At 50.1% G+C, this 25,591-nt stretch overlaps 2 protein-coding genes and 4 non-coding genes across 14 annotated transcripts; 5 read left to right on the top strand and 1 right to left on the bottom strand.

Moving 5' to 3' along the window:
• The first annotated feature begins 5,576 nt into the window (after positions 1-5,576).
• RACK1 (receptor for activated C kinase 1) lies at positions 5,577-10,056 on the top strand. The gene is made up of 8 exons (XM_044262233.1): positions 5,577-5,789; positions 6,817-6,988; positions 7,488-7,635; positions 7,870-7,965; positions 8,373-8,483; positions 8,894-9,034; positions 9,433-9,543; positions 9,944-10,056. The coding sequence occupies exons 1-8, from the start codon at positions 5,681-5,683 to the stop codon at positions 10,007-10,009; spliced, it is 954 nt and encodes a 317-aa protein (XP_044118168.1). The 5' UTR covers positions 5,577-5,680; the 3' UTR covers positions 10,010-10,056.
• LOC122898291 lies at positions 6,083-6,150 on the top strand. The gene has a single exon (XR_006382961.1). It is a non-coding gene; the product is annotated as a small nucleolar RNA SNORD95 (small nucleolar RNA).
• Positions 7,273-7,350, top strand: LOC122898278. Its single transcript, XR_006382949.1, has one exon. It is a non-coding gene; the product is annotated as a small nucleolar RNA SNORD96 family (small nucleolar RNA).
• Positions 10,057-10,933: 877 nt separating the features above from the next.
• Positions 10,934-22,311, bottom strand: TRIM41 (tripartite motif containing 41). 9 transcript variants are annotated; one of them, XM_044262165.1, is made up of 9 exons: positions 19,778-22,309; positions 15,891-15,986; positions 13,923-14,186; positions 13,335-13,357; positions 13,007-13,134; positions 12,353-12,528; positions 12,103-12,254; positions 11,713-11,777; positions 10,934-11,266 (listed from the first exon to the last, which is right to left on the bottom strand). In XM_044262165.1, exons 1-9 carry the CDS (start codon positions 20,585-20,587, stop codon positions 11,145-11,147), a joined length of 1,836 nt encoding a protein of 611 aa, XP_044118100.1. In that variant the 5' UTR covers positions 20,588-22,309; the 3' UTR covers positions 10,934-11,144. The 9 variants fall into 9 exon arrangements, 6 of the variants coding, with proteins under 6 accessions (XP_044118100.1, XP_044118115.1, XP_044118120.1 ...); XR_006386053.1 differs by having other exon boundaries at positions 11,242-11,266; positions 12,103-12,193; positions 19,778-22,310; XM_044262180.1 differs by lacking the exon at positions 12,103-12,254 and having other exon boundaries at positions 12,347-12,528; positions 19,778-22,307.
• Positions 22,312-22,440: 129 nt separating this feature from the next.
• Positions 22,441-22,513, top strand: TRNAV-CAC. The gene has a single exon. It is a non-coding gene; the product is annotated as a tRNA-Val (tRNA).
• Positions 22,514-22,882: 369 nt separating this feature from the next.
• On the top strand, positions 22,883-22,955 carry TRNAK-CUU. Its single transcript has one exon. It is a non-coding gene; the product is annotated as a tRNA-Lys (tRNA).
• The last annotated feature ends 2,636 nt before the right edge of the window (positions 22,956-25,591 follow it).

Raw genomic sequence — 25,591 nt, 5'->3', positions numbered from 1 at the left:
GTACCCTAGGCAGGGGGAAATAGCTTATCTTGGCTCGTGAGAAGTTGGAAGATGTGACAGTAGACCAGCAAAGAAGGAAGGAAATGGCCCTCTAAGTTACTACTCTTCTCCCCACCTCTATCCCTCCAAAAGGAGGAAAATGGCCTTAAGTAGATTTGAGTTAAAAACAGCCTTAAAAAAACAGGGAGGGGCTTTTTCTTATTCTTCGATAGCTTAGACCTTCCTAATATTTTACCCCATCCTAAAGGACTCAGATGCAGAGTTCATCAGAGACTTGATGGACAATTCCACTTGGTACCAAAGCAGGGCTCCACAAAAATGAAAGACCAAGGCCACCTGCAAGAGGATCCCTGGAGGTCAGCCATTCCCTAAGCACAAAGATTTCTCTCTACCCTCCCCACCAGCAAAGGATGGAATTTCTCAGCAAGCTCTGGCGTTTTAACCCAAGTATGAGCATGAAGGACTATTTTCTCTTCAGCCCTTTTGTGGTAAGCTAGCCAGCCTCAAAGTTCCATTTCAACATATTCTCCCAACCCTACTTCTTACCAAGTTCTCTTCCAGATAAAAAGCTGAAAAAAGACACCCTGGGTCACCTTCTATTTCTCCCTACCACCTAATGGTGTTTTAAATCCTTTAACAAGCCAGAGGCCTGCCTTCTCCTAGCATGTTTATAATTCTGCATATCTGCTGAAGCACCTAGCGCCTGGGGAATGCCACAGTCCCATCTCCCAGGGAAAACCCAAGAGAATGCCTTAGATGCTTTCTAGGGGACTGTTAGACCTCAGATTCCTGCCTAAAGTGGACACTAAATATTTATCAAGACACATAAAGAAATTATATGTGATTTTTTGTAATATCTGTTCCTGGCAGTGATTTATTATCACATCCCTACCTCTCACCAGGTATGGAATAGAACCTACAATAAGAACAGAACCTCCCATGTTGCCTTCCAACGTTTTTGAGCTTAATTCTTTAGGCCTCAATCATGAAACAGTTTCTATAATCAGAGACCAATTCTAGATACTGGAGTGAAAAAGGTAGGAGAGGGAGGAGAGAGATGGATTAGAGATGTTGACTTGATCACTCATATGGCCAATGGAAAGTCCTCAGTGCCTCCTTTTATAGGACTCTCATGACCCTCCTTACAGACCCTCCTGTCCAGCTTCTAAATTCTTGTTTCTAGTCTCACTCTTCCAACCTACCCTCCATTCTGACAACAAATGACTGGCAGCAAAATCAAGTCCAGGAGAGGGATTAGACAATCCTAAAGAGACAATTAGAGGCTTCAGGACAAAATTCCTTTCTAGTCAACTCCTTCCTGATAGGGGCTCCCCGACCACCTTGGGTTTCACTCTCTCCTACCTTTCCATTTGAAACCATCTCCCAAACCTCTGCATGCAAACTACTCTAACACCTCTTCCCCATGGTGATCCCTCTGCCTGGAACACCCTTTAACTATCTACCCTTAACTACATAGCCTATGAGGCTAGTCACCAAGATTAGAATCTTCCACAACTAAACATTCTACCAGGGGATGTAGCAGCCCAAACAGACCATCAGTCCCTGACTCAGGGCACCGAGGAAAAGCCCTGAGGAATTCAATTAAGGGTAAACTGAGCTAAGAGCTGGGAAGGCCCCAAACACCATCACTATGAGGGCAGGAAACAAGGAGCCTAACCTAGACTTGAAGGTCACAGAGGGTTTCCTGGAGGCAGTGACCTCAAGGAAGCTTAGATTAACGAAGAAAAGTGAGGGTGGGATATGGTGGGCTTCCAGGCAGAACAATGTGTGCGTTCTGAGAGAACTGACAGACTCAGAAGCGGAGGGCCAGTGTACCCACAAAAGGAATATGGTGCAAGCCAATGCCAACCACACAATCTGTGGAGGAACAGCAAAATGAAGGGAAGCCACTTGCTTTAGCTGACAGAAGCCCTCTGGTCTTGGCCACACCCCTTTCCCAAGCCCCTCACCTATCTCCCACAATAGTCCTCACCACCTCATTGAAGGGAAGACCTGTTTCACCCCCTGAATGCTGGCAGGAGGGAATAGAGGCTTCTGTTCCTAGAAGAGAGGTCATAGGCCTCTAGCAGGGAAACCAGAGGGACTTCTTCCAGCTGTGTGATCTTAGGGATTGCCACCAGAAAAGAAATGGTGAGACAGACATCCTTAGAAATTTCTCCTTTGTTTACCTTGTCTGGCGAATGAAGGTGGTGCCAATGCGGGCATGGGAGAAAACAGGCAGCCCAGGAGATGGGACAGAAGTGGTTGGGGAACTTACCAGAGGGGTGGCCTGAGAAGCAGAACAACTAGGCAGAGTAACTTTCCCCAATTTCTCCCAAGGTCAGGTGGGGCCCTCCAGCAGGTTTCCACCTACGATAGGCCAGATCAAAGACACCTGGAAAGAAAAGGCCCTGAGGCCCCCACCGATGCTTACAGAGGCAGCAGACTGTTGTGGGAAGTGTGAAGCTTATTCCTAAGATGCATCCAGCAGCTGAGATTAGTCCTCTCTCTGGAAGGGACCAGGCTTGAGGAGAGAGTAGTCCAGGTGGGCCCACATGCCTAGCAGGGAGTCAGCGGGCTGAAAGGGAAGCAGGCATGTGTGGGGCTCAACTCCAACTTGGGCTGAGAGGGGAAGGCTGCCGCTGCACCCCATCTCTACACCTAGCTACACCAAAGTGTCCTGAGAGTCAGGGCCAGGCCTCCCTCCATTCAGGAGTGCCCCTCAGTGGTTTTATGGCTTGCCGACATCCTCTCCAAGAGAAAAGAAGCCAGGCAGTGACTGGAGGGAAACTTCGAGGTAGAAAGCCCAGTCCTGTGGCCTGGTTGTTCAGGAAGTCTACCTCATTCCATTTCTCCCTCTCCTCCGCTGGCATTGCCAGATCGGTGCTGGTGGGCTCCAAGGCAAAACCCTAATTCCTCCCTTGGCCCAGCAGGAGGGGGAGCTGCCAGAACTGTCTCAAAGAGTAAGGGGCCAGTGTAGGGAGGGGCCTGCGGAATTGCTGGAGGCAAAGACAGCTACAGAAATCTTGGTCTGGTGTTGGTAGCCTGAGGGGAGGACTTGGGGAAGGGCCTCCCCGATCCCCCACCCCCGCAGAAGGGGCCTGGAGAGGGCAGGGCTAGCCTGGGAACCGACCGGTGCCGAGACGTGATGTTTTTAAGCAAGCCTGAGAAACCTGGAAGCTCATGTTAAACCTGTACTCCAGCGGATGCCTGGGTGGCTCAGTCGGTTAAGCATTGGCCTTCGGCTCAGGTCATGATCCCACATAAGCTCTTTCTCAGCACAGAGCCTGCTTTTCTCTCTGCCTGCCATTCCCCCTGCTTGTGCTCTCTCTGTGATAGGTAGACAGACAGACAAAAACAAAATAAACCTGTACTACTGACCCTACCTCAGGGACATTGATTCCACAGGGGCTCCCTCGCAAAAATCAAGAAAACAGAGAGCCAAAAAGATTTCTCCGGGGCGGGGCGGGGGGGGGGTTGGATATGATATGACTAAGCAATGATCTCTTTAGAGTGTGGGTAGGAGATGAACATGTATGTGTTCTTGAACTGAGAGCCAATCCTCTGCAATATAGGCCAACAGCCAGGGGAGTGTTTGCACTGTGCATCTGCACTGGAAGATGCATGAAATCTCTCACCCCTCCATTTGTCCCAACTGCCCAGAGTACTTGGCATGACCTGAGCTATGAACAGCAAGCTGGATATCGGTGTGGGTCTCCCATGACCACAGGACAAACAAATCATGGGTATGAGTTGGGGTCCAGTTCGAGTTGGAAAAGAGAAAAGGTAGCTAACTGGGGGTGTTATGGAGACAGGTAACAGGGACCCCTGAAACACAGGACCCCACCCTGAGAAGCCATGGCCCTTTGCCAATCCTGCTGGCCCTCTGTCAACTGCTCCTCACCTCCATCTCACTGTTTGGTTTTCCGAAGCTCCCACACTCCAGCTCAGGACTTTTGGCCCTGAATCCTTCTCCCCTCCCCCGCCCCTGCCATACGAGTTCTCTTATGAAATCTTATCTTCCCATATATCCACAGAGCTGTCTCCTACTTCTTTCTCGTTGCTCCAATTTCCCTCTCAGTCTCCTATCCGATCACCCCAGCAAATGTAAACTCCAAGAAAACCAGCTCTTCACCATCTTTATCACAGCTGTATCCCACAAGACTTAAAACAGAACCTGGTATCCAAAAGGTGTTAGGGAGTTTAAGTTTGCCTGCATTCATTCTGCCAGGCATCGTTCTGGGCACTTTACCTATCTTAACTCATTTACTCTCCTCAACACCATTTTTGGTGGGTAATATTATTTCCAACCTCTTTCACAAATGTGAAACTTAACACGTGTTACAAACAGAAAATAAATACTTACATATAATCCCCCCCCCTTATTTTGCATAGATGACAGCGACTGCTATCATTCTGGTTATGCATCTTCCCCTTAAAGAAAATTTGTGATGGGGCGCCTGGGTGGCTCAGTGGGTTAAGCCGCTGCCTTCAGCTCAGGTCATGATCTCGGGGTCCTGGGATCGAGTCCCACATTGGGCTCTCTGCTCAGCAGGGAGCCTGCTTCTCTCTCTCTCTCTCTCTGCCTGCCTCTCTGCCTACTTGTAGTCTCTCTCTTCAAATAAATAAATAAAATCTTTAAAAAAAATTATTCTCCCCATTTAAAAAAAAAAAGAAAAGAAAATTTGTGACAAGGGCGCCGTCTGCCAGCATCGTCTCTTAACAGCAAGGATGTGCGGTAGTGGGAGGCACCACATATTCACGTACCATGCGGTTATACGGGAGGCCGTTAAGCAGCCTGGGAGCCATGTTCCACTGCTTCCCAGTCTGAGGGGATACGCCTAGACCCCCAGACCCGCCGACCTTTCTGTGAGGTGGTGAGGCTCAAAGCCGGCTTTCCACCCGAGTCCCCAGAAGTCAGAGCCCGGAGGCCTTTCCTCTCCTTTTTGTTTCTGCGACGGCCCTCCGCACTCCTGCCCCGGCGAGAGCTGGGTGGCCGACAAGGAGCCCACAGGCCAGTTTTTCGTTCCTCCCCGGTTTTCCGCTCCGTAACCCATTCATGCTTGAACCTCCGCCTGCACTAACTCCTTCCGTACAGGGAGTGGCTTAGCCAATTTCCCCGCCCTCTGCGATGGAAACCCGTCAAGGTTTAAACAGTTCACCTGAGCAGTGCACTTTAAAAACCAAGCACCACATTTTTCATATTGCTTACCCTTGCTCGCAGTTCTCACCTCGAAACGAAGCCGAGCAGCAAGCGGAAAGGGCGGCGCTCGCGCTGCGCCACATGGGGGCAGTGAAGGCGCCGGGCGATCCTTCCGTAAACGTGCCGTGCACTTCTGCTCTTCCGCTTCTTACACACCATACCCCAGTGGACGTTTTAGGGCCTTTTCAAACACTTGGTGGAGTTGGTTTCAGCCAAACTATGTTGCGTCGGAGAGACAACCATGAAGTTTTGTCATTTCAACTCTCCCTTTAACCTACGTGGCACCGCCATCTTAAGCAGAAGTGAACGACGGGGGCCGCCATTTTTGTTCCAACGGGCGGGTATTTCCGGTTCCGGCGGGGGCCTTTTCTCTCTTTTCCTCTGCAGGGCCGCGGCGGGAGCGGCTGTGCTGCTAGTCTCTCTGAACTATCCAGCTCCATCCTTGTCGCCTCGGTGACACCCGCACTCGCCGCCAACATGACTGAGCAGATGACACTTCGTGGCACCCTCAAGGGCCACAACGGCTGGGTGACTCAGATCGCCACGACTCCCCAGTTCCCGGACATGATACTGTCTGCCTCTCGAGGTACGGGCTAAGGTGCGGGGCAGAGGATTGAGGGATAGGGGTGTTGCGCGCGTCGCCTGGCGTTGTCAGTGGAGCGCGAGTTGGCTGCTTGGAAAACTCGGTCCGGGTGTGGGTTGCGGTATGCGGCCCCGGCCCTAGGCCTCAGCCAGGACAAGCTCGTGAGACATCCCACTTGGCGTAGATGGAGATCTGTCAGTTCGTGGCTGGCAGGAGGATTGCAGGGTTGGGTTTTATTTCTTGCCCGTCTTCTCGCAGGTGTGGCTGAGCGTGCACAGGAGCCTACGGGGTCGGGCGGGGCGGTGATGACCCCAACATGCCATCTGAGTGCCTGTGCTGAGATCCAGAGGCTGTTTCTGAGCTTCCGCCCGGCCCTGTTCGTAGTGGGTAGTGGATGGACTCCAAGGGAACGTCGTGACTCCAATCTCCTTGCTGGCCCGTGCCTTCCACCCCCCACTCCCACCCCGCGCCCTCGGTTTTTTCGTTCTCCAAATCTGGCAGCATTTGGAGGCTTCTGTGTCTACCCCCCTCCCCCCGCCGCCCACTATTAAAAGTAGTCTGGGGCCAGGATAATGTTTGGCGCTTAATTGGAAAGCTTGCTGAGCCTAACACGTTTCAGTGAAAGCAACCAGTCCCATAGCGTGTAAGGCAGCTTTCCAGCAGCAGTTGTAGGAATCCCATAGCTAGCTCGTCTTCCCATACCCAAGCGGCAGTGTTCATGGTTTAGACCTCAGAGCAGACACAAAAGAGATGGTGAGTTGATCCGAATATTAGAAGAGGACATACGTAGTCTAATCAAATACTGCACCCTGAGTTTAATTTTTGTGGCATTACTTAGTTCTACTTGACTCCTTTCTAAATAGCCAATCGCTTGCCCTTGACTAATAACAGCTCTCAGCCTGTGGTTCTCCTCCGCCCTTGAGTGTCTTTAATTTGTTTTCTTGAATCTAGCAATGACCTTGAGGGATCCTGGATTATCAGCAAGTGGCTATGGGATTCCTCACTGGGTTTCTCTCTTAACTTCCCCTAGATAAGACCATCATCATGTGGAAGCTGACAAGGGATGAGACTAACTATGGCATCCCTCAGCGTGCTCTTCGGGGTCATTCCCACTTTGTCAGTGATGTGGTCATCTCCTCAGATGGCCAGTTTGCCCTCTCCGGCTCCTGGGATGGAACCCTTCGTCTCTGGGATCTCACAACGCAAGTAGCTGCTCATTTAACTCCGGGGCAATGGGGAAAAGCTGAGCAGAAATGAGGTAGATGCTGTTGGGAGGTGGTTTCCAAGGGACAGTGAGGTTCACTGTGGGAACTGAGAGTACGTAGAGAACCTGGTTTCCATCCTTGCTACTTTTAATTAGTTAAGCAGAATTGTTAGGAGCGGGCTGGTTGAGCAGTTTTGCCACACACTGTGGTTGGGAGTAGGCGAGTGTTTGAAGCTGGTTAGCTTGGGAGCTCAGGCTTTGGATTATCAGGCATAATGGAGGATCCCAGTGATGACAGAACGACATTGTCAGCCAATCCCCACGTGGGAGTGAGGACATGTCCTGCAATTCTGAAGGGATGCCTGTTGTGATCAGACCCATTTCCAGGATCATGTGATTAATGGCAGCCGCAGTGAGACAGGAGCAAGGCCAGGGAAACAGTGTGACGTGGAAGGAGGTTTGTGGCATTTAGAGACTGACCAAGTCCTCCTCCTCAGGGGTACCACCACACGCAGATTTGTAGGACATACCAAGGATGTGCTGAGTGTGGCCTTCTCCTCTGACAACCGGCAGATTGTTTCTGGCTCCCGAGATAAAACTATCAAGCTGTGGAATACTCTGGGTGTATGCAAATATACTGTCCAGGTAACTGAAGGCACATGCAGAGAGCACATGTTAAAGATTCTCTCCTCTTCTGAACCTTCGCAGTATGTGGTGATTTCAGGCCTGGCCTGGACTCTAAAGGGGTTTTGTTAATATTAAGGTTTGGGTTCTGGGGATATGAATATTTTCCATGTAAGTGAGGGAAGGGGACATGGTGGGGTTCTGGTTTTATAGGGATAGGATAGTTTCTCCTGATTGCTTTTCTGTCCTTTGCAGGATGAAAGCCATTCGGAGTGGGTATCTTGTGTCCGATTCTCACCCAATAGCAGCAATCCCATTATTGTCTCCTGTGGCTGGGACAAGCTGGTCAAGGTGAGCGTGGAACCAGGGTGTAGGGCCTTTACCAGCAACAGGGTGCTCCCACTGCCTCCCAGGTGGTTCTGACTTTGAAAGCTTTGTCCTTCAGTTGGCTTTTCCTATTGCTGTCTTCTAAGCACAGGTCATTAGTTTTTGAGAACTTGCTCTGAGGTAGCTAATTAAGCCCAGTGTCCCTCATAAAGCAACACAGAACATTTGTTAATCCTTTTTAATCTTAATTGTCCTTGGGTGTCCCAGATTCTTTGAACCTTTTTGTTACTGATAGAATAAAAAATGGCCACCCTGTCCTTGAGCGCTTTTAAATAAGGTGCCATGCCTTTTTGTCTGTCTTGAGCCCTCCTGACGCCAGTGGATTCAGAGCCAGTATTTTCACCTGTTACTCCCCAATGTCCCAAACCTAGGTATGGAACTTGGCAAACTGCAAGCTGAAAACCAATCACATCGGCCACACAGGCTACCTGAACACTGTAACTGTCTCTCCAGATGGATCCCTCTGCGCTTCTGGAGGAAAGGTATTCAGGAACTGGGAGTTCCTACTCAGTGGGGGACAGTGTTTTAGAAAGAATACTTAGAATAATGAGATAGTTATCCACGAATAAGTATTAAGATTGCTTTCTAGAAATGACATAAATAAGGCATGCTCTTTGAAACAAAAAGATTGTTTTCAGTAAAGCTGATTTCTTGAAGCTATTGATTAGGAGGTTTCAGTTTTCAGAACTAATTGTAGCAATTTACTTGGAAGTTGTCAGGATGTTGCAGGGTTGGTGAGGTTTCTTGGATTAAAGGAAAGGCACTCAAGTAAATACTGGTATTTGAATCATTAGCTTTGGGGACATTTGTTGGGGGGGAGGGACGGAATTTTGAAACCATTAACATCTGGAATAGGTTTCATACTGCTTTGGTCACTCCTTTCTCTTCCCAGGATGGCCAGGCCATGCTGTGGGATCTCAATGAAGGCAAACACCTCTATACACTCGATGGTGGGGACATCATCAATGCTCTATGCTTCAGTCCTAACCGATACTGGCTCTGTGCTGCCACGGGCCCCAGCATCAAGATCTGGGTGAGTGTGGGCTACAGTTCAGGCTGAGGCACCTGGCTGTATTCTCTGAGCCCTAGCAGTGTTGTGAGTTCCTGATTTGTCACGGATGGGATTCAAGCTTCTTGAACCGTGGGGCTATCAGTGGAGATCCAGGAAGAGCAAGGTAACAGCTTCCCATGATTGGAATTTACAGTGGTGGCAGATACTTGCCTGCTACAGGGGATGGCAAATTACAGCGTACTCAGTCTCAGCATAAATGACATGTTTGGTCTAGGTTGTTCTGGAGGGGAGGAAGAGAGGCAGTCCTGTGCATTTTTAGGCTGTTCAGCAACATCCTCAGCCTCTTTCCCCCCTGCCCTGCATCCAGAGATGCCTATAGTAGGGTCTATCCTTATCTGGATTATTTTCCTCTTCCTCAGGACTTGGAAGGCAAGATCATTGTAGATGAATTAAAGCAAGAAGTTATCAGTACGAGCAGCAAGGCAGAGCCACCTCAGTGTACCTCTCTGGCCTGGTCTGCTGATGGCCAGGTAAGTAGGTCTCTCCCTAAGTGACCTGGCTTCTACCCTTTCTCTCCCCCTTTATGTCCTTGGTGTATCTTTGACATGAAGTTAAAATGACGAAATTTGTCAGGGTGATTTGGGAGGACCAAATTAGCTGTGTCAGTGCATAGAGTACACGTTCCCACATCAGAAGGTAAATTGATATAGCAGTCAGTGATTACCTGCATTCAGTTGACACCTTAGATGACTTAACTATTTTACAAAAGTATGACTCCTTAATATACCAGCCATTGCCTTCTCTGGAATACAAACCACCTACAACCTAGTGGTTAGAAGACTAGGAATCTTAAAAGAAAGGCCATCCTTATTAGAAATGTAGAGTTCTGTGGCTCTGACATGACCTGTTGCTATCCTTTCTCCCTTGCAGACTCTGTTTGCTGGCTACACAGACAACCTGGTACGTGTGTGGCAGGTGACCATCGGCACCCGTTAGAAATATGGCAGAGCTTTAGGAATAAAACATTGCTTTTCTGACTTTTAGAAATTGTCTTTCTCTGATAAGCAAAAAAGCTACTTTGTAATCCTATGCTGTATCACAATATCCTGTGTCTTAGCTATACATCCTCTAGGCCTCCCTTAAGTCTGGAGAAAATGTTCTTCAGGATTAGTAAAACCTCAGTTCTAGCTTCTAACACGTAAGAAATAATTGAACAAATAGGTATTGTCATTGCTCAAAGCAGTATTACAAAAGAAGATACTCTGAAATGGGTCGATTCCCAGGTTTTAGGGTAGGCAGTGAGGTTGAGTCTTTTTGTTGGGAGATTTTTGAATCCTTCATCTTTGATGAAACAACTCATGAGAAGAACTGCTGCTTAATCATTACTTCTTACTCCTTCCATTGTTGGACATTAAAAATTGTAGAGTGGTCTTCAGGTATTTGTAAATAAGAGTCACAGAAGGCTTTTTTCTCAAATGGTGGAGGAGTAATATGGAACATATTGATGTAACCTTTCCATTTCCTTTTCTATCAGCTCATAATGGTAATGAGACCTCTCCCACTTTTATGGTATTTCAGCTAGATAAAATGACACAGATTATGAAAACATGAAGATTCTTAGAAAAACCAGTCTTAAACCCTCAAAGCAGTGATCTACATAAAGCAGGAAACAATCTCAAGTATATTCTAAAAAGAGTTTCAATTTTAAAAAACCTGTAGGTCATTCAAATGGGGCTGGGGGATGAGTACCACCATCTGGGAATAAGATCACACTTGGGAAAGGGGTGACCAGTGCAAAAGGCAAGTTATCACGGGAAGGTATAATCAGTCCTCAGTTGTTTGGCATTACAGAAGAACTGGCTTACTATGGAGATTGTCTCATCCCGGTTTTCCTCACCTAAAGGAAAGGACTCCACCAAAGAAGCAAATAAACTTTTTATTTCCACAACACAACCCATCTTCCCTTTTCCCCAGGAACATAAATTGACCTCTGCCATCAAAGTAGAGGACAAAAGCTGACAAGTGACAGAAGGCAAGGGGTTACTAGAAAAATAGATTATACCCAAGGCTCTTCTGGGGATCCAAACCCCTGTCCCCAGGCTCCTGGTCAGGGCTCACCAAATGGAGAGAACTAAAGACATGAAGAGGCTGGAAACTGACACAAGGAACTCCATTGAGCAAAGGGGAAAGGAGCCTGGCAGTGAAAAGACCTGGAGGGATTGGGTGGGGTGAGCTTTACTCCTAGTTTGAGTGCTGGAAAAAAGGAAGGGGGAGAAAATAATTTATTGGGTGATACAATGGTATATAGTTTCAATCATGTCAACCATTCCAGAGCTTTCAAGCTAAATTCTGGCCAGTCTATGGAGGTAGAAATTGGGGATGGAAGGAGTTTAGAATCCCTCCTACTTCCCCTGGAGAGTAGACATTTATTACCCAGCTCTACCCTTTCACCCAACCTGCCTCCCCAAAAAAAGCTTCCAAATCCCTTAGCTAAAATTTGCATCAGAAAATGGAATGGGAGCTGACCTGTGTCTTGCCCAAGTACCCCCAGCCTGAGAACTGACAAGGTAGAAGAGCAGGGAAAGGGAAGTTAAGTAAAGGAGTTAAATCTCCCCTCAACCCCTACTCAAACGCAGACCCCTAGGTGGATAGAGGGAAGGAAAACCAGGCAGCTGTTCTCATCAGGGACCCATGCAGACCTGTTGGACAGACATTGCAGGTGAGAGAAGGCTGAGCTGCAGGCCAGGAGGGTTCTTTTAGGCTCCTAGAGGGAGAAGCAGGCCTGGGTCAAAGGGGAGCAGGAAGCAACAAACAGTGGAAGGAGCCTTTGAGCCCCCAAACTTATGGGCCACCCTCCACCACCACCCGCCCCCCAAGTGCTAACCAGAGGGGCCCCTGCGGGTGGCAGGCTAATCAAGGGCAGAGCTTGATGCGGGTGCCCTTGGAGAGCACCCGAAAGAAAGGGAAGACACGCTCGCCCAGGAAAGCAGCCGAGAAGGTATGCACGTGGGCTAGAGTCTCCGCATTGTAGAAGCCCAGGCGCCCAGCCTCATAGTCCAGGTACACGCCAAAGCGCCGTGGTTTCTCACTTGGGCTCAGCAGTGTCTGCTCCGTTGAGCTCTGTGCCTGGTAGCGTTTCCCGTTGGTGCCCACACACCACACTTCCCTCTGGAGCAGGGGCTGTTGGGGTAGGTGGAGCCGGCGGCGGCGATGGTGATGGCGTGAGGAGCTGGCATCCCCGCTGCCCACAGAGGACCCCCCAGAGCCCACCTTCTCCTTATGATGGGTCGATTCACGGGCAGCGCCCACCGCCCAGCCCCGCCGCCCGCCCACCTCTACCTCCCAGTAGTGCCGGCCAGAGCGGAAGCCTTGGGCCCCCAATACGCAGCAGTCGGCTGAGAAGCGCTTGGAATGGTCAGCAACCTCCTGCCGCCGCTCTGCCAGGCGGACCCCCCGGCGGTCAGGGGACAGCATCAGAGCTGGGTGAGCCGTGTCAGGGTCCAGCGTCAGGTCCACTTGGGGCGGTGGGGTGGGGGGGGAGGACAAATACGCCAGAACAACTGAACAAAAGAACAACTTTTTCCCCATCAGTAGCCAACTCTAAGATTCAGCCTCTCCTGCTGTCCACCCCTTGCCTCCCTCCCTCCCAGGCTTCCAGGTGTCCTCACCCCACCCCAACCTAAAAGGCAGACTTGAGTTTCTATGGCCTCCACTTCTTGTTTCCATTCTTGTTTCCAGGACACTGGACGGGTCTAACCTCTGGCACTGGCTCTTCTTGCTACCCACCCCCACCCCCACCTCCCACCTGGTCTAGATAAAACCTACTCTTGGCTTGAGGCCCCAAGCAGCCTACCTGTATGCTGCTCCACTTCAGCCCCAATCTCCCCCTGCCTGGGGCCCCAATCTTCCCCCCCATCTCAGAACCCAATGAGAACTCAATCTCAGGTTTGTAAAGGGAAAGGCAAAGGAAGGTCGTAGAAGTGACCTCCCTACCTCGGGCAGCCTGACAGAACATCCGGCTCATTTTCCTCACGATGGCATCTGTCAAGAAGTCATGGCTATGGGGTTGACACGGGTCAGGGGACCAGACCTCTGGGGGCTGCAGCTGTACCTCTTCACACCTGGAGGAAGGGGACCGGGCAGGGGGTGGGACCATGATATTCCCAGAGGGAAGAGCAAAAGCTGAGGGGAAGGAGAGGAGGGTCCAGGAGGCAGAAACTCGGGTCCTGGGGAAGGAAGGAAAGGAGCGGGATATCCAAGAAAGGTAAGGGATAGGGAACCAGATGCCACTGGGTCACAGAGGAAAAGGGTGGCAACACACCTATTGAAAGTCTCCTTGATGTCCTGGGAATAACAGAAACAAAAAGAGGGAGAGGGAAAAAGAGACAAAGAGAGAGTCAGCTGCACAGAGACAGCTCCTTTCTCCCAATCTGATTCCAGCCAGAGAAAGGACTGAACTTGAACAGGGAGTAAGAAAAAGCATCCTCAAGGCCCTCAATAAGCGTATGTCTATCTCAATCATCCCTATGCCTCAGCACACCTAATTCATCTCAATCTGTTACGAGACCAGTAACAGAATTTTCAACCCCAGTAAAAGAATTTTCACAACATGACTTGTGAATCTTTTTCAGGATATCTCTGTCAAAAATTCTTTCCTCAACTCTCCTTTAAAACCCTCATTCTATAATTGAATCCTCTTTCTTTTCACTGGGTATAATCACATGCACACCACATTTGGCATTAACTCTGTCCCTAGCCTCAAAAAACCTTTTGGTCTTAGGTTAAATCATTGTGGGGTCCTCTCAATGAGGAGAGAGGCAGCTCTGAACAGACATTTGGTAAGCACTGCCTGACAGAGCAAATAGGGGTTTTGGGGAGAAGGGGTGATAAAGAAGGGGACAATGCTCACCTGGAGCAGCCGCAGGCCCCCCTGCTGGCTCCGCTCCTGGGCCTCAGCCAGCAGGCGGCTCAGCTGGGCAGCCTGCTCTGCCAGGCGGCTGGCTGCTGCTCCTGCACGCCCTAGCTGGGCTTCATGCATCTCTCGGAGGCGCCGCTCCAACCCTGCCTGCTCTTCAGCCAGAAACCGTGTCAGCCGCCCGAACTCCGAGGCCACAGCTGCCAGCTCTGACTTCATCTGGCTCTGGGATGATGCAAAGGGGATGGTGGATACCACCTCAACACACAGAAACATAAACTTCCAATTTTGCAACTGCTGTCCCTCAACCAAGGTAACGGAGCCCTACATCCCAAATGGAAAGAGGCCCCTGTCCCCTTCCCCACCTCCCAGCCTTACCAGGCACCACTCCCACACCCCCAGCACACTGGTCTCAAACTCAACAATTTCTGTCTGCAACTTATCTCCACCCTGGCTAACTAATAACTTCATTCCTCTTTCTCGTCTAAGTTTAAAGATATTCCTAGAGAGAAGCCTTCCCTCCCCTCCAGATCTAAATCAGGACCACCCCCATAAGTATCCTTGGATATCATGGCATTAATCTTAATTTAAAATGTTATGTTTACATTGAAGTATCTTTAACATCCTTTACCACCACTGCATAATCTCTGTTTACCACAAGGTCCTCAGACCCTGGAAGAGTACCAACCACAAAGTAGGTACTTAGTAAGAACTTTTTGAAATGAATGAATAAAAAATTCAGGAATCAAGATGTCAAGTTAAGATCTTGACTATACCACTAATGACCCGAGAAAAGTCACCTAATCCTTCTAGATCAGGAGTCTAGCAAACTTTTCCTATAAACAGCCAAATAATATTTTACATTTTAACAGCCAAGAGGCAAAATCATGGGCATCATGGTGTAGGTACTTCTAAATGTAATGACAGAAAACTTCTGCTCACTCTCATCCCATCTGCCTGGGCTGGCGACTCTTAGATAAGGGCATGCTTTCCACCCATCAGCTAGAGACGTTCTTGGGACATAGTATAGCAGGCCAGAAAGGGGAAAGAAGTTCTGACTGACCAAGTGAGTGAAGGAAGTCAGCGTCACCCTCTGCCCCAGAGACACTCAAATCCTGACATCATCTCTCTGTAACCCAGGACCCCAGAAGTCACAATCTGAGTATCTGACTAGAGGAAAGAGGACTCCGTGACTCCCAGACTGATTCCACCACTTGGTCCCTGGCAGTCACCAGCAGCACAGTTCCTAATATGTAGGTGCAAAAAATAAGCAAAAGCCCTAGGAAGCGGCAAGACCCCTCACTGGCCAGGGCAGTAGGCACGGGAGAGCTGAGGGAAGAAGCCTGGTCTCCAAAGCTCAATGCCAAGCCATTCTCAGTGCTTGCTGACCTTACAAAAACGGGTACAGAGTTGGGGGTGAGGGGTTGATATTAGGGGGAAAAATATCGAAAAATACTCTTTGGGGAGGGGTGCTCAATCAAGAGAAACAGCTGAGAAACACTGAACTAGAAAAGACTCAGTCTCTGCCATGCTAACAGTCACAAATTCCTATCCTCCATTAAACACCCTTGTCTCCCCTTCTCTTGCTCAGAACTTCTCTGATGGCTGTTAAATGGATTTTCCTTGCTCACTTCTGCCCTCTGTACTATCTGGTGTGGTGGGGACTAGGCCTGGAGCGAGGTGTCTGGGTGGTAAGCCTGCTTTTTTGCAGCCCTGGGCCAGGGACCCAACCTCTCCTCACCAGGCCTGCTACCACTCTATTTTGGTACCTACGAACAAACACACTCTCTAAAAGAGGGGCTTTGGATAGACATATTCTCCTAAGAATATGTCTACTTCTTTCCCAGGCCTCGGCTGCCCCCCTTCAGGGAATCTAGTCACCACTTTTGAGCATAGGCAGCCCATAGGCATTCTCTGCCCTGATTACAGAGCCAGTCAGCCCTATCAAGGACATTCACCCACCTTCAGCTCTGTCACCCGCCTCTCCTCCTTGGCCTTCATCTTCTGCACAGCCTCTAGGTGCTTCCTCAGTGGTTCCACGTGCCCCTGCAGTTTGGCCTGAGGGAATGGGAAAGGAAGGTTAGAGGCCTGGGATAGGAGAGGCACCTGCTTTCAGTGCCCATCTGCCCCATCTTCCCTGCAGTGCACTGGGGCCCAAAGCCTGATCCCCAACACAGGTATCAAATAAGCATCATCCTCTCTTCCTCCCCTTTCTTCTCTTGATGACAAATGCCTCCAATACTCTGCCTGTACCCATGTACAGAAGCCATGTACAGAACCCCAGATTCTCTAAAAGTAAGATCCTGAGGACTACAGAGCTCCATACTCAGAGTTGGGATGGACCTGGCTTGAAGCCCTCATCACATGAAGTCCTCCTGTATGATGTTCCTGCCTATGGTCCCTTCCCCCTCATTAGCAATCTTCCTTGTAACTTTCATCTCTAAAAACTTCTGACGATTTTGTTCCTGTCCTAAAGATCCTTCCGTGGTTCTCCACCATCTGCAAAATATGAGGCCCTCATTGCCTCTACGTTTCTAGCCTCCTCTCCTATACTTAGCCCTTTCTAATACAGACTCTTAGTTTTAGCCACATAAAACTGTCTTTTCCTGAATGTAATTCCGTATCTTTATCCATGCTGCTCCCTCTACCTGGGATTGCCTTTCTCCATTTGGCCCAAGGCATTCTTCCTTTAAAACCCAGCTACCCGGCCATGGTCCAGATCCTCCCTGCCCCCACTTCCTGTCACCCCAAGGAACATGAATATAACCTTTTTAATACTTCTGAGGCACTGTAATGACTTTTAAGTATGCTTCCCCCAAGACACAGGGGCTCCTGGGGGCAGGGGACCCACATGGTTTCTATGCCTCTCTGTCCATTTCTCTCCCACTCACTTACTAAATGAAAAACAAAAACCCTCTCTTCCTATGGTTTTAATCTTCACAGCCAATATGCATTGAGCTCTATGTTCCAATCACTTGTAACAGAATCTTTTTCTTTAAAAGACTGTTAGAGACCAGAGATGGGCCCAACCTGTTTTCTTCCCTTTTCAATGTCTCCTACTACTTCTGCCTTTCTCTCTCCTTTCCTTGAGAGGCAGTACAGGGCAGAAGAGCTTAAGTCTAGACTCTAATCTAAACCTGAATGTATCCAAGTGACCTGATGCAAGCTACACTTCAAGTTTCCTCACCTTACACGGGAATTGGTAATAACAGAATCTATCTAATGGACAGTATGCTTCACACAGTCTGGCATGTACCAAAGATCAGTAACTGTTATCTAGTATTCTCTACCTGTGTCTAAGCTGCCAATGACAACCTGATAATGACCCTTGAACTAAAGGGGTTACTGACCCAGAGTACAAAAGGCAGTTGTTGCACAGGATAAGCGGTTGTAGAAAAAACGACATTATAAGTATTACAAGCAGGGGCGCTTGGGTGGCTCAGTGGGTTAAAGCCTCTGTCTTTGACTCAGGTCATGATCCTAGGGTCCTGGGATCAAGGCCCACATCGGACTCTCTGCTCAGCAGGGAGCCTGCTTCCTCCTCTCTCTCTGCCTGCCTCTCAGCCTACTTGTGATCTCTGTCTGTCAATAAATAAAAATCTTAAAAAATATATATTACAAGCAATCATTAACATGAAAGTAGCATGAACTACAAAAAATTGTCTTTTCGTACTACTTTCTACTTTTCTCCAAATCTATTCAGAATTTATGATGCTTAAATTTCTCATTTAATATTTTTCCTAAATACTGGAAAATTGACAAAAAATTGATAAGCACAAATCCAAACCGAGTATTATTTAAGAAAAATTATCAAGGGCTTTCAACTTTTTAGGAGCTTTATTTAAACATCATTTGTATTATTACCTATTCAATAAAGAAATACTTCTACAAAACAACACTGTTTCAAGCTAATGCTAGTTAATGTACATATTTGAAAAGGGTTAACTATCTGCCCATAACATAGCTTGTAAGTTAGAAAAGGAATCACTCAATTTAGTTCTATATAGTAAAACTTATGTATTTACATTTGCTGATCAGTTAATGGCAGATTATTTGCATCTCTATGGCCTCCTCAAACTGCAGAGCCCTACTGGGCTGGCATACAACAGATGTGGCTAACACAAATTAAAATCCAGTTTCAGAAGCTCTTCAGAGGAGTCCTGTAGGAGGAGGGTGGAGAAGGGGTGGAACACCCATGAATAGTCCACCCCAAGATTCAGTTAACAAACTGATGGTCCATTGAAGTGTATGGTTAACTAGGAGCCAAAAAAAAAAGAGGTAAAAAAGGACAAAAGGAGATCACAACCTTCCCAATAATGCAGGGTTTAAAAAACAGGTGATGTTACCAATGCAGTGATTCCCATGCTACACTGGGCTTTCTTAAAGATATTCTGATATTCTCCCTGTCTCTGTCTCAGAATCTCGAGGGGCAGGGCCCACTATACTTTTGAAAACTCCCCCAGTAACTGGGACAATCACTGCGTGGAAGAAACAGTTACTTGTCATGAAAGGATTTGAGGTTTGTCTTAGCTGTACTACTCATAGCTAAGAAGTTCTAGACTGGTTACTCTAAAATGAGGGTAATGATAAGATTACCTAAATGAGGTTACTGTGTGAGACGATACAAAAACATGGGTCATAACACAAAAAAGTTCTGCACATGGGAGCTACCCTCTCTTTCTCCTGGACCCACTATTTCAAACCCATCCCAGCTTTCACTAAGTATTACTATTTGTGCTGTCTCATAGGTAGATCTTCACTTATATCCCCAAAGACTGAAGGCCAGAAGTACGGTGCAAAGTATTAACCAAACAAGAATCAGACTCCAAGAAGTCACATGTCAGGAAAGTCAACCAAGACATCTAAATGGTGGTGACACTGTTCACAGTATGCAGGGGCGCAGGCACAGGGGAGGGGGATCATAACCAAGTCCATCACTTACTAGTAACTGTGTGGCCCTGTGTATATTACTTAAATCTGTTTCCTAACCTGTAAAACAGGGATAGAAACTATATCAAACTTACACGATTGTTTTGAGTTTTAAATGAGACAGTCCATGAAAAGTGCTTAGTACAGTTCCTGGTGTACATCATAAGTTAACTGTTCAGTAAAAATTAACTTTTAATCCTGGAGAAATTAGAGTTCCAAAACTTTCAGAGATGCCTGAGTGAATATTCGCAAGTGCAGAGCCCAGTCTTCTGACTTAAGAAGCATCTCCCTTTTCCCTGCGTTCTCAGGAAAGGTAAGTTCTAGTCAGTACATTAGACTGATGCAGATCCAGCAAAAGTCCGTGAGGAGAAACAAGCCCTATCAGGGGGTAGGTGAGAAGCCCATCAAATGGCAAGTGCAGAGTATCTGGGGTATGACACTAGTAATCATTTCTACATTCCTGCTCCTTAAGGCACTTTCTTTTCCCTTGAGGTCCCAAGTCCTTCCCAACTCTAGGGGTCTGAGTCAAGGACAGAGTGAAGACTCAACCAGAGGAAAATCAGACTGGTGGTAAAGCCTGAGGAGCCTGTCACCTGCACTCCTACACTTAAGAGACACTGGAAATGGGAAACAGGAGTGCTTTCCCTAAGAGATGCAACCCAATGATATGCTATCACCCGGGCTTTGCCCAATTTCTTTTGAGGAAGCCAATCTTCCTGGTCTTCTTCACTGTTCTGCTTTGTCTGTGAGCAGGATCCTTCTCAGTCTAACCCACCTTGAGGCCAGTTAAGTGCTAAGAAAAGGAGAATCAGAGCACCAGGGCTTGAAGTTCTGGGGTTAGGAGGGGCCATGTTTCCTTTTCCCAGCTCCTCTTTCTTCCTCTCCACCCCCACTCAGCTCCCATCCTCTACTTCTCTCACCTTATACTCCTGCACCACCTCCTCCAACGGCACCACGCTGTGCTGTTTGTGGCTCCTGGATTCTCGGCACACCACACAGATGGCCTCTTCATCCACCTCGCAGAAGAGCTTCAGGGCTTCCTGGTGTTTGGGACAAATGCCCTGCTCGCTCCCACGGCTCCCTCGACCCGGAGTTGGGTGCATCTGCCGAATCACCTGGACCATGTTGGCCAGCTGCAGGTTGGGGCGGAAACTCCGCCTGGGAAAGCTCTTTCGGCACTGGGGGCAGGTGAAGCACCTCCGAGGGGCTGGAGGCGGGGGCAGTGGGGTGACGGGATCTAGCTCTTCTTCCTCGTCCTCCTCCAGCACTTCCTCCTCGTCCTCCTCATCCTCCCCTCTCAGGTCCTCCTCCATGTCCCCCAAGTAGTAGTCCAAATCTTCCTCCTCGTCCTCCTCCTCCCACACGTAGTCCATGTTGTCCCAGTTGGACCCTCCCATGCCACTGGTCCAGAATACACCCTCCTCTTCCTCCTCGACCTCCTCCTCCATGTCGCCCTCATAGTCTTCATCCCGCATGGGGGTGTCCCACCCCCCACCGGCCCCCACAGCCTCCACTTCCTCCTCCTCTCCGTCCTCCTCTTCCTCCTCCCGGTCCAACTCCTCTCTGTCCTCCTCATCCTCCCCTCCCCACAACTGGGTTACACACACTCGGCAGAAGTTGTGCCCGCAGCCGATGGACACGGGGTCCGTGAAGTAATCGAGGCAGATGGCGCACACCGCCTCCTCCTGAAGGGTCTGCACAGGGTTGGGTGCCATGGCAACGGCAGCCATCTTAGTGTCCAGTCAGCCAGTGTAGATGGGCGGTGGGGGGGGCGGGGGGCGGGGGTCTTCCCTCTCAGACGCCCTGACGACCCGGCCCCACCCCCACCCCGCCTCTCCACACCTTGCCTCAAGCGCAGACAGAGGAAGGTCCTCCCGACAACCCACCCCTCCACACAGAGTTCCCTACTCCTAGACGACAACCGTGTCTCTGCGAGTAGAGGGGACAGAGCTCAGCGCTATAGCCAAGTCCCTCAGGTGGCCCTGAGTGCAAATCTGTCCCAACGCTCCCTTGGCCTCCTCATAAACCCCCGCCCCTCCTCACTTCCTGGCTCCACCCCCTCACTTCCGGTCTTCCTTCCAACACTTCCGGTGTCTGCGAGTCTCCTAAGCTCGCGAGTTCCCTCCGCGGTAGCGCTACGCCCCCTTCTTTCCTCCCGGGCCCCTGGGCAACAGGAAACGGCGAGGAGACGCTCTAGCAGGCACACGGGAACAGGGCGGGAGGGCTAGAACGACGGAGGCCCACGTCTCTGTAATATGAAGGAGCAGGGAACGCGGACGACCTGGAAGAACCGGCCTCCCCCATCCCCCGCCACTGGAGGCAAACTTCGGGGAACGGCAGAAGCGCTTAGCGGCCGTCCGCTCTCGGTGCCGTGACCGCGTCGGCCCGGCGCCATTCTACTAACCGAACACGGAGGACTGCACCAGGGACTCCCCACAGCCGATTCCGGAAGCGGAGGGGCGGGTCCCGTTGAGCATCCTCAAGTACTTCCGGCCCTTCTAGGCCGCGGACTTTGTTGTTTGGGAACTCAGTTCCTCAGAGACGGCTTGGGGCGGGGATCGGAGTCCTTACCCATCCTCCCTCAGCCAGTGGGCGTTTCCACACGCGGTTGAGGAACGGCCGTGCGCTCGCTGCCCTATCGTTCAGACGAGTCGTCCAACTGCTCCTCCGAGGAGCGAAATCATGACCCGAACATTCACACAGTGGAACACTCTTTAGCTGTAGAAAGGGAATCCTCTTCAGGATATGTCGTGAGGTGAGGAAACCGAGGTGCTGAGAAGTGTCATGCTGCCGTCTGCAACACGGGACGGGGTGTAGGGTGTATCTGGTAACTTTGTCGTCCTGCGTTTGCTCATGTAAAGGGCACGCTTTCCTGTTACAGGGTTTTGTGAAATTAGAGTCACCCTCATTTCAAAGTGGTTAGCAGGTTGCTGAGTTCGGGGCCGTCGGTTCATTCGATGAAGCTCGGCGTTGGGCGCCACGCACGCCCCGTGCCCACACCGCCTCGAGGTGTGCGTGCGCGCGGCCCAGCCTGAGGGCAGGGCGTCAAACCGGGTTTGCGCTGCTCAGTTTATCCGAGAGGCTCCCGTCCAGGCTGCGGGACTGTGTGACTAAAAGTGCCTCTTTGGGACTCAAGGCGTCTCTTTGGGGCGACCGAAACAATACCCGAGGCTTCTGAAGAATTTCTCCTTTAATGAAACAAGACAGGGAAGCCTGCAGGGGCAGTGACAGGAGCGTCCTTCCCGGGACGATTTCCCGGGGAGCGCCGGCCGCCGCCGCGGGATGCCCGGACTGGGCGCGCGCGCTACTCACCCGGGCCTGGAGGCGCTTTGCTGCCCGTGGGGATGTGCCCGGAGGACGTCCGCTTCCTCAGGAGGGTGGCCGAACACGCCCGAACCAGCAGTGCTCTGGGGGAGCAACCAGACAAGGCCGTACCAGGAGAAGAGTGGCCGCGAGCCCCGAACACAGCTCGGCCGCCGGCGCAGGGAACCCCTGCCGCTCGGAAATCCCAGCCTCCCTCAATCGGGTCTCTCCCGACCCTGTGTAGCTTCAGGGTGGTGTTTGCCAAAACGTTCTGTTGTCGGTTTCCGTAGTGTAGTGGTTATCACGTTCGCCTCACACGCGAAAGGTCCCCGGTTCGAAACCGGGCGGAAACAACTTTTAGTCTGCACTCACTTCGCGCCCCTCCTGCACCCCAAGGAGGGGAGGGCTGGGGTCACGCAGAGGAAAGGACGTGTGCACATCTCCCTCTTTTTCTTGCTGGAGACAGGCAGTAAAACGGGACAGTGCGGAGCGCGTCCTCCATAAATGCTCCCATGTAAACTGAGGCTCCCTCCTCAGCTGATCTCTCGCTCTTCCCCCGCAAGCCTGCGCAGAGCCTCCTCTCCGGGGTTGGGGCAGCCTTATCGTCGGCTTCTCTTGTCCTAGTCACGAGGACAGTGGGACACACAGTAGGTGCTCCATATTTGCCTCGTCCCTGGTGAGCATTTCAGTCTTCTGGGATAGAACAGGAGACGTTTGCGTGTGCCCGGCTAGCTCAGTCGGTAGAGCATGAGACTCTTAATCTCAGGGTCGTGGGTTCGAGCCCCACGTTGGGCGCAGATCCTTTTGACAAGGGAAAAAAGAACTTTTGAAGCAAAATCTAGAAACGAGAGTCTCTCCAGACCCGCAGCGAGTGGAACTCGGCCTCCCTGGCCCGGCAGGCGGGAGCTAGGCAGGTGGCTGACGGTAGCCCAACAATAGACTGCTCCCAGCGCAGGGCCCGCTGGCTGAGGCCGCAAGGACCGGGTCGGTGCAGCCCGCGGATAAGTTAACCCCCGAGGGCCTGCTCCTTGCGCCACCATTCCGCTCACTGAAATCCGCCCGCCTACGATCAACGCGGATGGGGCCACTTCTGTGGACCGGGCTGGCAGTCCGGTGTCAGCGGCGCGCAGGAGCACAGGGTGCGGTGGGGCTCCCGGAAGCTGCCGGGGACCCAACGGCCGCCCGATTCACGACCACTTTACTGGGTGACTGAGAGGCTGAGCATTCTCCCGCTCTCGCCGGGCCGGGGTCTTTTTCCGGAGACACAAGAGTGCCCTTACCGATGGGAGGCCCTCCTCTTCAGTGCATTCCGCTTTTTAAGGGTCCATCTGTTGGGAAATGTTGCCACTACGCAGAGAGGCATGTAAAAATATCCTTTATTTTGGAAACCCTAGCATGAACATCGTCAGTTTACTGGTCTCTTCAGAAAATTCTTCCTTAACTTCAGTTGAACTGCTTTTCCAGTCCTGCAAATTCAGTCCGTTTTCTGGTTTCTGTATGTACGAGTCTCCGTGGATACCCGTCAGACCGCAGGAGAAGTCTATCAGGCACGCAAAGCTGGGTGTTGCTAGACCTGCTAAGCAGAGGGCTGAACCGCCCTCAGTCTTGAGAATCCCGTGTCCAATACGGGAATTAGGGGAAGTTTAGCCTGACACCGTATAAGGGCAGTCTGGACAGGAATTGCTCAAAGTCTGTAAAATAGGCGTATTTGCCTATTTGTACAGTCCTACCTGGCTCATGGGAAACTTACTGTTACTGTATGGTGTTAGCTTGGAATTAATGGGTCTAAATAAGCTTGTGTCCCAGGAGTTTCAACTTTGACATTTTTTCTTGGACAAATATTTGTGGATTCGTTTGCAAATTGTAGTTTCAGAGTTTTAATTTTTTTTTTTTAACCTTCTTCCCTGGAAATGGAAAACATCCTAAAAGATCCTGGCTTTCATTAAGGGGAAACCAGAGCAGACAGGCATCCCGTTGCCATCTCCCAGCAAGCTAGGGGCATCCTTCTGCTACAATTCCTGCGTCTCTTTCCCCTCCACTGCTTCCACGGTTGCTCCTCCAGCCAGGCCCAAATGGGAATCCATCTGGTTGTTATGCCCGAGTTTTGGCTTCCAAGAGACCACCAAGGAGCCAAGCACCGATGCAATCACATGAGGGTTTATTTGACAAGTTTAAGCTTGGACCCAAGTATACCTGACAAAGCAGAGTAGGGACTTGGATCCTGAGCCAGATTACAGTCAGAGTTTTTAAAAAGCAGAGTAGGGGTGGACTCAGCGGAGGGTGAGGACAAAGGGGGTTATGATGATGTAAGTCTCTAAGGAATTTTGGAAGCAAGGTCTCCAGGACCTTGAGGGGCCAGCTTTTGTCTGGGGAAAAGGTTATTCATTACCAGTAATAAAAATCTCCTTGTGAGACCCTTTAGATGTATATCACTGGGTCATATGCTTGGGAATGATTGCTGACACTATTTTGGAGGTTTAGAGATAAAGTTTCACATTTCTCCTATCAAGTGTCCTTGTTAGTGAGATTTAGGTTTAGAAGAAATTTAACTTTATTTACATTTCCTTTTGCATCAGCCTCCTTTAGTTTTATGGTGGGGAGGGCGACATTATTGTTAAGATAGCTTCTTTGTTGTAAATCTCTAGGACATTTGTAAACCAAGGGAGACTCCTGTCTTGCAGGATTGTGATCTCTGCAAGTTAACTATTTGTTTTTCTTTTAGGGCAGCCAGGGGTGCCTGAGGAATGTCACACATACTACGGAGGGGAGGGGAGTGGGTGGAGAGGAGGCGCAAGGTGCCAGCTTTTGCTTTGTCAAGATGGCTGTGCTTATGTCAGGGCTAGACTCGAGGTGGGTACAGCCTTGTTTTTCTTGGCCTCCACATGGTAAGTGATCCGCTGCTCTTAGCACAAAAGAGGCAAGTGCCGATCAGTTCAGACATTCAGCAAACACAAGGAAAGTAGGAGTTTTGGTCTTTTTTTTTTTTTTTTAAAGGTTTTATTTATTTATTTGACAGAGAGAGAGCACAAGCAGGCAGAGAGGCAGGCAGAGAGAGGAGGAAGCAGGCTCCCTGCTGAGCAGAGAACCCGATGCGGGCCTCGATCCCAGGACCCTGAGATCATGACCTGAGCCGAAGGCAGCGGCTTAACCCACTGAGCCACCCAGGCGCCCGGAGTTTTGGTCTTTATCCTCCTTGGTGAAAGTGGCCATGGAGGCAGAAAGACTCTCTCTGATTTACCTTTCAGAAGGTAAATCCTGTGCTCGCTTCGGCAGCACATATACAGAAGGTAAATCCTTCAGGAACGGTGACCAGAGGTGTGACGGGAGTGAGACTGAGTCAGAGAGAGGAACTGGAGATACACAGTCATGTTCTAGACAGGACGCAGTTAGCACAGCAGTGGGAGGCAGCAGTCAGATGGGAGAAGTGGGTG

This window comes from Neovison vison, chromosome 1 (genome assembly GCF_020171115.1).
Source record: "Neovison vison isolate M4711 chromosome 1, ASM_NN_V1, whole genome shotgun sequence".
Lineage (NCBI taxonomy): Eukaryota > Metazoa > Chordata > Mammalia > Carnivora > Mustelidae > Neogale > Neogale vison.
This window is presented reverse-complemented; position numbering and strand designations above follow the sequence as displayed.